At 34.5% G+C, this 15,938-nt stretch overlaps 1 protein-coding gene across 8 annotated transcripts in view; it reads right to left on the reverse strand.

Annotated features, from left to right (window-relative positions):
- LOC138691517 (zinc finger protein 235-like) overlaps nt 1–15,938 on the reverse strand; it is a 52,775-nt gene that overhangs the window by 21,325 nt on the left and 15,512 nt on the right. For 3 of the 8 annotated variants that reach the window (XM_069813519.1, XM_069813520.1, XM_069813518.1), the window contains one exon: nt 11,886–14,370. The exons of 2 other annotated variants lie outside the window; for them this stretch is intronic. In XM_069813519.1, coding sequence (XP_069669620.1) covers nt 13,218–14,370 — 1,153 coding nt within the window. In that variant the 3' untranslated portion in view covers nt 11,886–13,217. Of the gene's footprint in view, nt 1–2,506; nt 2,868–3,140; nt 5,729–11,885; nt 14,371–15,938 lie in introns of those variants that run through there. 3 more of the 8 variants (XM_069813523.1, XM_069813521.1, XM_069813525.1) reach the window with 3 other exon arrangements.

A 15,938-nucleotide genomic window follows, 5' to 3' on the forward strand; every position in this document is an offset into this window, starting at 1 on the left:
GCAGTCCGTCATTATTGTGGTTTGAGCGGCGACATGTTTCCGAATAACACCAAGAAAAGTATCTTTGTCCCTCTTATTATTCGGACAAATCTCCAATCGCACTTCCTTCGTCTCACGATCTATCATGCCCAAAACCCGAGAACCCTCCACAATACGACCACCAGCCTAAAATTTCCTACGTCCAATCTTGCATTCATCAATTTCTACTATATGATTCGGCCCTCCAATTCTAGGTTCGTTCTTCTAACGGCGATCCACATTGTCTGAAAGAAAATAACACTTATAGCAAATAAAAGCCTACAAAAACCTAAACTAACCTAACCTAACGCATCATAAAAGTCTAAACTAACCTAACCTATTTCACTAAACTCCAAAACTAACCTAACCTGTCAATAAAACCTAAACTATCCTAACCCAACATTGCACAGTTTCGTATATGCAAAGCATAACAAAAGCCTAAACTAACCTAACCCAACTTCTCAACAAAATCCTAAACAAACCCAACCTAACCTGCCACAGATTTGCCTACACAAAGCATAAAAAAGCTAAAACTATCTAACACATAACAAAAACCTAAAATAACCTAACTTAATCTAAACCCTAAACAAACCTAACCTAACCAAAACCCTAAACTAACTTAACCTAACCAAATTTCTAACCTAACCTAACATAAACAAACCTAACTAAAACCCTAAACTAACCTAACCAAAACCCTAAACTAACCTAACCTAACCAAAACCCTAAACTAACCTAACCTAACCAAAATCGCAACCTAACCTAATCTAAAGAAAACCCTAACCAACCTCACCTAACCTATCCTAAACCCTAAACTAACCTAACCCAACCAAAATCCTAAACTAACCTAACCTAACCAAATTTCTAACCTAACCTAACATAAACCTAACTAAAACCCTAAACTAACCTAACCAAAATCCTAAACTAACCTAACCTAACCAAAACCCTAAACTAACCTAACCTAACCAAAATCGTAACCTAATCTAAACTAACCTAACCTAAAGAAAACCCTAACATAACCTCACCTAACCTATCCTAACCAAAACCCTAAACTAACCTAATCTAACCAAAATCCTAAACTAACCTAACCTAACCTAATCAAAACCCTAAACTAACCTAACCTAACCTAAAACCCTAAACTAACCTAACCTAACCTAACCTAACCAAAGCCCTAAACTAACCTAACCTAACCAAAATTCTAACCCAACCTAACCTAACCTAACCAAAATCCAAAACTAACCTAACCTAACCTAAACCCTAAACTAACCTAACCTGTCACAGATAATTATGCTTCGTATCATAAAAGTCTAAACTAACCTAACCTGTCACTAAAATCCTAAACTAACCTAACCTGTCACTAAAATCCTAAACTACCCTACCTGTCACTAAATCCTAAACTAACCTAATACGTAACGCATCATAAAAACCTAAGATAACGTAACCTGTCACTAAAATCCTACACTAACCTTATCTAACCTAACCTAACCTAACCAAAACCCTAAACTAACCTAACCTAACCAAAACCCTAAACTAACCTAACCTGTCACAGATAATTATGCAATGCATTATAAAAGTCTAAACTAACCTAATATGTCACTTAAATCCTAAACTAACCTAACCTGTCACTAAAATCCTAAACTAACCTAACCTATCACTAAAATCCTAAACTAACCTAACCTGTCACTAAAATCCTAAACTAACCTAACCTATCACTAAAATCCTAAACTAACCTAACCTGTCACAAATAATTACGTAACGCACCATAAAAACCTAAGCTAACCTAACCTGTCAATAAAATCCTACACTAACCTTATCTATCCTAATATTATTTCAATGTACCGAAGTACATATGATATTTCCATGCAGATATTCTGCGTCATCATACGATACGTTCCATTACTCTTTCATCGTTATCTATCCTAAGCTAACCTGTCAGTAAAATCCTAAACTAACCTAACCTGTCAGTAAAATCCTAAATTAACCCAATCTGCCATAACAGTTCATTTTCTTACCTCTACACACTTCCCTCAAGTATGAAAACCAATCCGTGATCGTTGACTCCGCTACATCTGGTACATTCGTCTCATCGCACTCCCTTATTGTTTGGGAGTACGAAAACTCCCCACAAAGTGGACACTCCATATTTGCGGGAAGCAGACCTTTCTCCCGGCACCACTGTTGCGCTTCATTTTCACTATTAATAATGCTCAGCTTTCTAATATTAATACGATCACCTACTGCAGCCATTTCCACAACTACGAATTCCCGCTCGAACATTAGAAACTAGCGCGAAACATTCGTTATGTTATATCGATAGCTATGAATTTATACATTTTAAATACCCGCGTAACCATCCCGCTGCAATATTGCAAACTAGCGCGGAACGTTCGTAATGCCTCGTAAGTTATGTTGGTATGACATGTAAGATGGCTGGAAGTGCAGGAAGAGAATACGCTCAATCCTCGTTCAACCAAAAATCACATTTACATACCTGTTTTCAGCCGTCACTTTTAAGCACTCGCGAAGGCCAAAATTAGCACAGAATAATAAGACCTGATACAACAAATTCTATACGTACTTTTCTTACAAAGATCTTTAAGAAATTAAGATTGCTTGATAGCAATGCACATAGAAGACCGTGACACGTAGGTTTCTGGATTACCTATGCCCTCTAATGTGAACATTATAAACTGCTGGATACACAATACCTGTACACAAATTCATTCTGCCTAACGTTTTCCTAAATCTCTAAGACACATATCGGGATGAGCCCTAAAAGAAACGGGGGTGAAGCGAGCGTTGAGCGACTTCCGCCGATTTTGGAATAGACACCGACGTACTTGAACTCCCAACATAGAAAACAAAAAATCACACTCAATCGCTTTCACTTTTATCTTGACAGGATAATAAAAGCCTAAACTAACCTAACCTAAGTCCGTCGGTGTCTATTCCAAAATCGGCGGAAGTCGCTCAACGCTCGTTTAACCGAAATGGGTGACGGACCTACATTCCATTGCCCATAAAGATTCCGTTAATATTGGAAAGGTGCTTCGTACATTACCCTGTTCCTTGAGCGACGTTACTCCACTTTATTTGCACAGGGGATTTTTACAGTTCAGACTTACAAATCGATGTATTTCTTCTGGCAGTCTTAGGTCAGCCTTCGAACATCACACTTGTCATATGAACGAGTTTACTGGACTCCACTGGCACTGTGAAAAGACAAAGTACCTTTCAATGTCCAAATTAACACCTTTCGGCGTTTATTCTTGTGATCCTTAAGTCAATTGGTGTAACGCCTCCCTCTCCCCCTTTTATGTGCTAGCTATTAGGTTCCGTCCATTTCCGGGTTTTCATCTTCAAAATTACTTTCAGTGGAGGAACAAAACAAGAGAGAGAAAAGTGGCTAACAAGCTTGGAGTTTTCAGTTTTTCTCAGCCCCAAACTCCTTTGCAAGCACACCTTCTCCCATGGATTTTAAAGATTTTCCTCTCTTTTGCCTCTCTTTCAATCAAGTTCCACCACAGCTCTATATAAATTATGCGTAAAACGAAAAGTGTTACCTTCCCATTATTGACACTCTTGAATCGCATCTCTCTCTCCTTCTAATTAGCATGGGAAATGGATGTTTAGGCGAAAGAAAAACTTATTTTAATAAAATGTCTCTTTAATTTTACCATTATTATGGCGAAATAGTGTGCTGCATTCGGCTGTAAATCAGGAGTGGATGCACATTCTGAATAAGGAGATTCTTCTGAATGTTTAGTTTTAGTTTAAGTATGCCATTAGCAGTAGAAGCAGAGAATAGTGCATTGCAGTACGAATTTGACAGTTTCTATCTGTTCTTATAGGAAAGTTTACAGTTTATACAGTTTAACTTGCTCCACAGCTTGCTGTAATGTGACAGCACACTTTAAGCCACAGTCGCATATCTCGCATTTTGCTACTAGACTTCTAAAAATGCAACAGACTTTTAATGTAAATGTGCAAAAATGCGACAACCACATTGGACTGCAGAAACGAAGATGGTAATGGAGAAAATGAAATCAGAGGTGTGTTTGAACTAATCAGTTCTGGAGGATCTGAATGTAAATGAAATGCTAATGGCACGGGCGATGTTCATGAAAACATTGAGCAATATTTGTTCTGGAATGGATATCAAAAAGTTGGTACAGTTCATGTTAAGTTAACAAGTTAAGTGAAAAATTTCTTCTAATTGACTTATATGCAGTAATTCCATTGCACATCGTAAATTGTGAGCGAGGAATTAGTTGCATAAATCTTGTAAAAATGTAATTATAAAACGTCTTTCAGTCAAAGGAGTTAGCACTCTGCTAATAATAAATCTTGAAGAGCCTACTGGTAAGAAATTTCAATGTTCAGAGTGCGCATAAAATAACGTATTTTAATGTGATGTAAATTCAGCAGTAATTGATTCTGAACACACATACGTCTAATGATTTACTTACATAAGCATATCTGGAACCTGGTAAGATGGACTGAAGGTAATAAAAATCCAAGAAACAAATTACATAGCCCTTTTGTTTCTATAAACCGCACAAATTTTATCTTTGTGTAAATTATATAGAATATTATACAAGATTTTCGTATTTTGGACAAATGTAAATTTTCATTTGTGGATTCTTCCAACAATTATTTATTTTCTAGCTTAAAGCCTATGGAAGAGTATTGTTTCCTGAAAGTCTCTGAAGTTTTTCAGAAGAAGGGAGACGAAAAAAAAAGTCACGAATATAATCATTTTGAGGTCGATTTACGGCTTTAAAATAGTTACCGGTATTACATACAGATAGGAGTGCCTGAATAGGACCACCATATTGACCTACAGGTTCTCGATATTGCTGTGTCTTTTAGTGGCAGGTAAATGTCTACTATATATTTCATTACGTTCCTCCAGGGCTATACGTGGAACACTGTGAGCAGCTAAAGCAATTTCATAATTATGTAGGCTACTAATATCACTTACAAAACCATAAACAGAACGAGATACATAATTAATCACATTTAACTTGTTTGAATCGGAAAGAGTTGATAACACTGCAGATAAAAAAATTATCAAAAGTCTTCAGCCAATGGCTCCATACATTGTTAGCCAAATCAAAATTAGGTTTCGCATCTGGTCTGAGATAGTTTTCCAAAACGAATATAGTTATTTTGTTGTTTAAATTGTAATGAAAATACATAGCATATTTGTTCAGACACTGATCAACAAAAACTCTAGACCTACATATACTTAAAGTAGTATAACCAAATTTTTCCAAACAGTATCTTAGTAAATGAGTAATGAACAAGTGAATATAATCAGTCTGCTAAGCAGGCTTACCTCCTTTTTCCCATACATGTTTGTGTATTTCGTATTGTTCAAGTATATTTATATCGGTGCTAGTTCACACAAACAATATTTACCGTAATGAAATTTGATCCCTGGACGAGTGAATGTTAAATGTTATGTTTTATTTAACGACGCTCGCAACTGCAGAGGATATATCAGCGTCGCCGGATGTGCCGGAATTTTGTCCCGCAGGGGTTCTTTTACATGCCAGTAAATCTACTGACATGAGCCTGTCGCATTTAAGCACACTCAAATGTCATCGACCTGGGCCGGGATCGAACCCGCAACCTTGGGCATAGAAGGCCAGCGCTATACCAACTTGCCAACCAGGTCGACTGGACGATTGATGCACAGGAGAATTCACCTAAACAAATTGACCCAGAAGAAAATTAGAACAAAGAATATTCACATATATAGTATTTATTATCTTATATACTTTTTAAAATTATATTGCAATAATTCAGGTGAAACAAAGTTTTGAATGGTTTACATATCTCCTGAATAATTTTAGGAATATTGTTTTGCAGAAACCGAATCTTGGATGGATTTTTTCAGATTGAATGTTGTAACCACAGGCACGGAAATATTCAACTACACGTCCTTCGTCTTTGAATTCATGATACCTTTGTGAAATATTTTGTAGCCTTATATTTAAGCTTTTATATTTTCGTTTTCGTGCTTATTTTACTCTTCGTCCTAGATCCAACTCCTGGATCATTCTGTCTACATCGGATTGCTCATTCTTTAAATAATGTATGAGTTTGTATACAGTGGGATGTTTCTTACAAGCAATGTTCTGGAAGCGGTTGTGCCATGCTTCTGTGTTAATCTTGCGTGGTTCATTTGATCTAGCTACTTCGAACTCATTCTATAAGTGAGGAGGATATCGAGCTTCTGCAGCACGCCGACGACCTCTTGCAGTAATCCCAATGTAGGTGGCCTTGAAATATTTGACGAAATCTCATCATTCTGGGCATGGGCTCGACAACACTACGAAAACACTACATCTTTGACAGGAACGAATGCTAAGACAGCAATTCTGGTTGTATAACTCGAAGATCTCGGATAGATTTTGGGTTGGCAGAAATGTTCCTTTGGCGCCTTTGGTTTCTTCTTCTTTTTAGGGATTACCTCAGTGGAAAAAACTGAAGCATGTCTGATGGCACCCGCTCCAGTTCACTGTCAATAATCTGAGCTGGATCCGCTTGATTTAGTGCTGTACATCGACGCACTGCTTCCACCTCTTCATGTGGAGCAAGATGGGCATCTTTATCTACTTTACATACTGCACTTCTACGAGTACATAGGATCCATTTGGTGCTCCTGTGGTCGCCCATTTTCCGCCATGGAGTTTCCTTCTGCAAACCCATATCCCTTGGTTCGATTGGCATTTCTGGAGTAAAGGTTGTACCTATAAACTTTATGAATCAGTAACATACTTGGAATAATTTCTCCATGGATATCCATTGAAAATGTAAACCTTCAAAATAGTCATCTAAACTTAAGAATGCTGTAATAAAAGTACAGCAACGGAAAGAAATTTTGAATTGTTAAGAAAGAACTTCAAATATTCATATTCCTTAAAACATTTCTGAATACAAAATTTACCACGGAAACGAATTGCTAAAAATGTATTTACTATGAAATGAACAAAACTTCATTGCAATGGGTGAATTTCCCGTGAGCGAGGATGATAATGAAAATCGTTGGGTGTAAACTCTTTGGCCGAATATTCCTGGATCAATATTTTTCGGTGCATTTTCTTTTTCGCCAACTTCCATTGTGCAGATTAACCTGGTTTGAGTACAATAATAATAACGCCAGTGTGCAACTATTTTGCCACAGAGAATCTGTTTATAGATTTTAGTTCCCACTCTGGATAGTTACAAAGCCCATATGTAGTTTCATCACGTCCAATTTACTAGATATACATATTTTTTTTTTTAAACTCATGAAAATGTCAAAATATTACAGACGTGGACAAATTATTAGCAAAATTGAACATTTTTATTATATATTTTTACAAAATATGATTCTTCAATTTAGACTACAGTTGACATTTTTGTGCATTTCCAAATTATTAGCAAAATTGAAGATTAGTGTTGCAGATTTTTCAAAATTTAACTCCTCAATTTGGACTACATTTGATATTTTTGCATATTTACAAATTATTAGCAAAACTGAAGATTTTTATTGTATATTTTTACAAAATTCGATTCTTCAATTTGGACTACAGCTGACATTTTGGATATTTCCAAATTATTAGCAAAACTGAAGATTTTTGTTTTATATTTTTACAAAATTTGACTCTTCAATGCAGTTGACATTTTTGCTAATTTACAAATTATTAGCAAAATTGAAGATTTTTATTATATATTTTTACAAAACTTGACTCTTCAATTTAAACTACAGTTGACATTTTTGCATATTTCTCTCTACTGTAATGATGGAAATATCCAAAATTGTCAACTGTAGTCTAAATTGAAAAGTCAAATTTTGTAAACAAAATATCATAAAAATCGTCAATTTTGTTAATAATTTGTCCACGTCTGTATTATCATTACCATCATATTCATTATTATTATTATTATTATTATTATTATTATTATTATTATTATTATTATTATTATTATTATTATATTACTACGTTAAAGCTGGTAATAAAGATATCATGGAATCACTAAAATGTTATAAAAAAATATATAAATTAAGTTATGAACAAAGGAAAGCTAAATTTCACTTTTTTCTTTATTATTACTACAGACATCTGAAAAAAAAATCACTTCATTTCTATATTTATTCTAAAGGAACTTCTAGAAATTGGTAGTATAAGCCTTAAATGCCTGTTTATATTGTGAACAGAAAGCCTCTTCAGTAATGCAATAATAATATTATTTCCTGTTGAAATGCAGCACCAAAGAGCAGAATTAAAAAAGTAAGTAAGGAATCCGGGAATCAACCGCAGAGATGTATTGATTACACGCCTAAAGCATTCTACTTTCATCACGATTTGAAAGACAGAAAAATATGGTACGAGGGCAAATGGAACAAAGCAATATTAGCGCATTATTGCTGATGCATAAAAGAGGGATACCACGAAGGACATCAAAACCGTGCGTTTCGAGCCACATTTCGAACGTCTGAATGGCTGTAAGGAATTGATAACAATTTATAGTAAATAATATAGTGCTTATTAATTAATTTTATAGTCTCCAATGTTATATTACGGTGTTAAAATATGCTTTAAAAATAATACACAGTACGTAATTTGACTTTTTTTTTGGTATTCTTGCGTAAATTTTGATGTTTTTCGTCCTTATTTCCAAACTTTACACAAAATCCTGGCGTGACAAAGAAGAACAGAATAGAGGCCTGAAATCTGCAACACTAAGTATGTGAATGCAATAATAGAACTTAGATTGTCGTATTAAATTTATTTTTTTAATATTGAAATATGTCCATTTTCACATTTTTTTTAATTTCTATTTAGAAAACTACAGAAAAACCTAACATGATAATGAAAATTTGAATACAAATTCGGATTGAGGGCACTCTAGATCACTATAATCAGTAATTGTAGCAGAAGATATATTTTTTTAAATTTATATAATAATAATAATAATAATAATAATAATAATAATAATAATAATAATAATAATAATAATAATATCATCTCAAATGGACTACCGTACATTTCCACAGTATATATGCGTGCATGTCATTGTAAGTAACCTGAATCCAGAGAATTCTTTCCACAATAGCGCTGAGGTGTAACTTTTAAACCTATGATCTTGTTTGCGTGAAATGTTTGTCACTGGTTTCAATTCTCATTAGTTCCAAACTAGGAGTTGCGAGAAAGCGCCTTACCTGACCGTCACGTGATTCATAGCGGATGTGACGTATATACGTAAATGTGACAGCTGCGGAGTGGAAACCACTGCAGATCAGGAGATTAACTTGAAGGACAACAAAACTGGCATCTAAAGATTTTCGTGCCAATCAAAAGGTTATTGCCCGTAAGTGTTTGACATTAAGGCTGCAATGCAATCACTGCAGTTTTCCAAGAAAAAATCCCTTATCTTACGTAAATATTGAATACTTAGAAGGTCGAAATACAATAGTGTTCATAAGTTAAGATTTAAAATAATTTAAATAATTATTTTAAATCTTATGTAAATATTACTGAACGCGCAAAAATTCTCTGATATAATCGCTATTACCACTCACAGTGAATTTCCGGAATTGTAACAGATCAGACCTGTCAGTACAAAAAAAAAAACAGCCATACCCTTCAAATGGAATGGATTCTGGAGTGCTTGTACGCGAGCAAGCGTTTCCAAGCTAATGTATTACTCGCACGTCTTAACAGATATGGCTCTTGAAATGTTTGTCGCTTGTGTAAGCGCACCTACATTTTAAAATGACTATAGTAAGCAAGTTTTTCCCAGCTATTCCACTTGTACGGTTTTTTCCTTATGGGAATGTATTTCTGGGTTTCTAGACTACTCGTCTGTGTAGGCATATACATCTTCCCACAAACATCACATTTTACACTTCCCCTATTCAACAAAGTTAAGCCAAAACTTGACAATTCAATCATTTCTCGCCAGGAAGTTAGCGTAAACACCATTTTAGGCCGTGTTTTAAAGCTGAAGTCCGTACTACACACTGGTCACTAGCAACTAGATGGATTGTAAACTGCACACTAGGGAGCTTTTGACATGTATGCTTCAAACATGGCCTTCTTCTAGAGATGGAAAAAAAATCACTAGCAGCGATTTCTCACCGGTGATTAATAAATTACTTTCACTCCAGTGAGTGAGCTGTTCATTAACCAGTGAAACAGTGATCGAACTGTGATTTCACTGCAACATTAAACTACTGTCACGTATACTGTACATACTGTTGCTTACGGTACATACAGTGATTAAACTCTCTCCTTGTTCTCAAAATATAGCAACAGACTGTGATATAGCTGAATCTCTTCCATTGCAGTCTTCTGCCATCTGTTCAACAAGTTTTGAACTGCTTGGCAAAATCCCTCACAACTTTACTGCGTTGCTTACGCTTTATTGGCACCCTAGTTCATTGATCTAGGGTGGCATCTAGTGGCCAACAAAATAGACTTCCATTCACCTTGAATGACGTCATTAGCGGGAAATTTCAATACCCGCGAAGGCCGCGAATTCAAAAGAACCAATATTTAGCCATTGGCGACAGTTTTGATTTCGTGAAATAAAGGGCGCTAATTTGTATATCACATGACCGTTATTCTATTGGATTGTCGTTAGTTAGTATGCATTAATACTATGCAAAACATATTAAAATATGCTAATTGTATGCTGTCATTAGCCTATCTTAATATAAGCAAACTAATGTTAAAATGTGCCAATATTCTGAAATATAACTCCCTCATCCAAAACAAATTCCTGAAATGTCCACTCAAATTTCACTTACATTTATGACTAATATAGCCTATGCAATTGCATTAACTTCCAATCTTTGGTAATTGTTGACTTACAAAGTTAATTTTGTGAAAAGAAATATTATTGTAGTAATTTCACTAAGTTAATTTTGTAAATAAATGTTACTGTAGTAATTTATTCATAATTCTCCAGATTAACTGTACCACAGGTACATTAGATATTTTTTTAACGTTTATATACAAATAATATGGAAAACAAATTTTAAAATGCTTATCTTATGATATTATGGTATGCAAAACATTGTTCGAATATGTCAATATAATGAAATAAAATTCGCTCGTCCAAAACAAAAATTCTTGAAATGACTACTCAATAAATTTCACTTACGACATTTACATACAGATATGTAATTGCATGAATTCCTATCTGTGGAAATTATTTATATAAGTATTTTTTTAAATAAATGAATAAATGTTGTTATAGTGATTTAAGCGTAGTAATTATTATCGATTTCAAGTTAATTTACGGTATGTTCTCCAGAAGAACTACACTCTCTTTACTATCTGCCAACATAACCTGCGAGCGGTCCAGGACAATTACTAGAGAAATAGTTTCCTAGTACTGCGTCTTGGACCTGTCGAGTGTTATATTGGTAAGCAGTGCGAGGGAGGGCTACAACAGTGCATTAGAATATACAGGTAAGTATCAACACTTATTCTGATTTTTTGGTCATCCAGAAGTTTATATTTTAATTCTTCCAGGATTCGGTATAATTTCACATATTATTTGCCATGAAAGAGGTAAAAAGGAAGCTTTTGGAAATCTAGGAATAATTTTTGCTATATTAGCAATTTTGAATGCATTGCTACATAGGTCTACACGATAGCTGTTGTATTTATGGCAGCTAACTAAACCACGTGTACAGCACAATATACATCTCACAGAAGCCAGTGAAGCCAAAGAAATTTGAGCCTTATTGAGTGTAGCTTTTCTGGAGAATTACTAATATTATCTGCAGTTTACTGTAGTAGTATAACAATACTGTGGAATGCGGGGAAAATAAAAAGGACTTAGGCTAGGTTCGTCATGGTTAATATAAGAAAGTAAGCCTACTTTGTTGAACTACTCTTACCAGTTTATTTTAATGCTACCAAATGAAAATTACATATCTAATTTAAGTTAAATATTTTCAACTAATATGTCTGATTTCACTGTAGCATTTTTTTTTCTACACCACTTACGCTAAACTAGTGCTGAGGTAGTTCCTCTTTGTACTCCGCTTGTGCACCTTGCATATACGAATCTATGATAGGTTAGGTTAGTTTAAGCTTTTATTATGCCTTGCATATACGATTAACTGCATCTCCACAAAAAAAAAATCCCTCATAAATTCAATGATTTTCGCTTCCAAAATCACCTCAGCGCTAGTTTCACCTCAGCTAACACAACTTAATTTATACATTCAGGGCCAACCCAGCGGGAAAAGTCTTTTCTCTCCACTGAATGTATCTATATCTTATCCCTTCATTATTTTGAATTTGACACAAATGCATTTCACGATCATACTCATATTCGCCAACAATTTCATTAAAAACAGTCGGAGTACTGGCATTTCGTAGTGACAAATCACTCCTATTTCCAATCGCCGAATCGCCGCCACTCACTAGATCACTGCTCTAGTGATCAGCTGATCCAAGAAAGCTCGTCGTTATCACAGGCAGTTGAAAATCGCTTCTAATCACTGGATCACTACTTTAAATCACCGTGATTGAAAAAGAGCTATCACTACTTCACCGGTGAGTGAAAAATCACGCTTTACCCTATCACTACCTTCTTCATTGTCTATTTTTTTAAAAACCATGACATCACGGTGCAACACTGAATTAAGAAGGCAGTGTCATAATGCAGTTTCATTACGACTTATGTGGAAAAGACAGGGCTTCATATATTACAATAATGTTTAAAATGTTGTACAGAAGGTACTAACAATGTCAGTGTTCAAAGTTAACGTGTTATTCTACATTATATTTACATTATTTCACTTCCAAAGCATTTTAAAATTTCATAAACCCACTTGCTGATGAGGTATCCATGTTGGTTTAGTGAACAAGCTAACAATCAAGCAAGCATTTTCGTTTACTAGCTACTACGGACTTGATTGCTATGCACTATGTAGCTTTGGATCACAACTTCTGCCGTCACATCCGGCTATTTAGTCAATAATCTAGTTCACTTCATCTGAAAACGGAGCTTTGGGACACGGCCTTAGATACCTCATAGCACAAAAAAACCTTCCATACAAAATCCAACATATGGCTTTTGGCTTATGAACAGTACAGTATGCTGTATAATTATTAATTTAATTTCGTAGAGATAAGGCCATCAGGCCTACACTTCACACTTACCAGGGAATTACAAGTACAATATTAGTGTACGCGTGAATGCTTATCGAGGTATTTCGATAACGAAAAACTCTCTCCACAAATCTCACAACTGAATGGCTTCAAGCCAGTGTGCATCATTAAATGTGTTTTAAGTATTGAAGAACTTGAAAAATACTTCCCACATATATCACAACAGAATGGCTTGGCGACTTTGTGCACGCGTAAATGCCTGTCGAGATTTGCCAAATCCAAAAAAGTCTTTCCACATACGTCACAACAGAATGGTTTCGCGCCTGTGTGTACAAGTGAATGCCTCTCGAAATGTGTCAATTGCGAATAACTCTTTCCACATACGTCACAACTGTACGGCTTCTCACCTGTGTGTACACTTGAATGTATTTTTAAACGAATAAAGCGCGAAAAAGACTTTCCACAGATGTCACAAGTGAATGGTTTCACGACTGAGTGTACGCGTGAATGCATATCGCGGTATTTAGAGAGCGAAAAACATTTCCCACAAACGTCACAACTGAATGGCTTCTCGCCAGTGTGCAACACTGAATGTGTTTTAAGATTTGAAGAGCTTGCAAAACACTTACCACAGACATCACAACTGAATGGTTTTACGCCTGTGTGCACGCGTGAATGCATCTCGAGATGTGCCGATTGCGAAAAACTCTTTCGACACACATCACAACTGAATGGCCTCTCGTTTGTGTGCACGCGTGAATGACTCTTGAGACAGTTGGAGGTTGAAAAGCACTTCCCACACACGTCACAACTGAAAGGTTTCGCGCCCGTGTGCATGCGTGAATGCCTCTGGAGATTTTCCAAGCGGGAAAAACTCTTTCCACACACATCACAAATGAATGGCTTCTCGTTTGTGTGCACGAGAGAATGCCTCTTGAGATAGTTGGATCTTGTAAAGCACTTTCCACAAACGTCACAACTGAATGCTTTCTCGCTAGAGTGAACGCGTGAATGCCTTTCGAAATCCTCCGATTGAGAAAAACATTTTCCAGACACATCGCAATTGAACTGCTTGTGACATTTGTGTTCGAGGTAATGGCCTTCGAGTCTTGCAAAGTCAAGAAAAGACATTCCGCAAATGTCGCAATCGTAATACTTGCCCTCGTCCTCTTCAGGAATATTTTCGCAGACACTTGCAAGTCCACTATTATGGCTAACTGCAACACTAACAATTATAACTGTCATTATTGAAAAGAATGTCAAAATTTCCTATTAGGAAATACATACGTGATAAGCAAAGTAATATACGAAAAATTGGTAAAGGACTTTCACCTTCAGTTACTTATGTATAGATTAAGTTATTAAAATTAAGTAAAAATAGTAATTAAAATAATCATAAGAGCAATAATGACAGTAATAATAATAATGATAATAATAATAATGATAATAATAATTCATTTCCTTATTAATATCGATGTGATGACAACATCCACTGGCCAATAAAGTCTAAGAGAGTGACACAATTAATACAATAAAAGTAACAACTATGGTACAAATTAAATAATTATGACAATAATAATAATAATAATAATAATAATAATAATAATAATAATAATAATAATAAATGTACTATTAATAGAGATACTGGTAGTAGTAATATCTGTAGTATTTTCAGCAAAATAATAATAATAATAATAATAATAATAATAATAATAATAATAATAATAATAATAATAATAATAATGCCAACCTTGCCTCATTACTCAATTTTGTTGCATTGCATTTCTTGCATATATATTTTATGTATTTTAATACGATTCATTTGATGATAGTTAAAATTTGAATTATAAAATAATAGATTGCCAAGCTAACGTACTACTACTGCATACTAAATCAATACACTCTCGTTGTTCGATAATTCTCTGAGATAAAAATGAATGTGTACATAAACATTATTTTAAGAAATACAGGAAACGAATGTACAGAATTGCCTATAAAGTTTTTTGTGCATAAGAAGCTATTTTAATCTTACCTGTCCTCGATTCATTCAGAAGTTACTGTAATAACATTATAGCATTATCTCCATCTAGAGAAACCACACTTTCCAATTGTGAAATAATAATTAAATATACAAATCTGTTAATTTAGCTTCCGATATTACTTCACACAAACACAGAAACATTCTCTGTAGGCTTTGTTTAATAGCTTTCGATTGTTGTTGTCCAAGGCCCCTTATACAAGAAGTTTGTTTTTATTCAATTCCAGCGCATTGGATGGCATTATTTTAATTTTAAAACTCATTTATCTCATTAGATATCAGTCCTATCAAACTTTTGCAAAGAATAAAACTTATCGGAAATCATTTTTAAAGAAACTTTTGTTATGTAACATTTTTCACAAAAATCAATAATAAGGAGATATTTCGATTTATTTAATTCAGGCCCCCTTATAACCCCCTTTTAAATAACGTATTTTGAATGTCATATAGCCTAACATCTAAGTTACAACGAACTTATTTTATATTCCAATTTTAATCGAAATCCATTCAGCCATTATTGCGTGAAAAGGTAACAAACATCCAGATAGACAGACATACAAACAAAAATTTCAAAAAAGCGTTTTTGGGTTTCAGGATGGTTATTTATCCATGTTAACACCAATTATTTTTGGAAAATCGAAAATTACCAAAAAAATTTTGGCTACAGATTTATTATTAGTATAGATTATGGTAGTAATGGTCGTAGTAGCAGCATAATTAACAATAATAATAATAATAATAATAATAATAATAAT

Source organism: Periplaneta americana, chromosome 16 (assembly GCF_040183065.1).
Source record: "Periplaneta americana isolate PAMFEO1 chromosome 16, P.americana_PAMFEO1_priV1, whole genome shotgun sequence".
In the NCBI taxonomy this organism is placed as follows: domain Eukaryota; kingdom Metazoa; phylum Arthropoda; class Insecta; order Blattodea; family Blattidae; genus Periplaneta; species Periplaneta americana.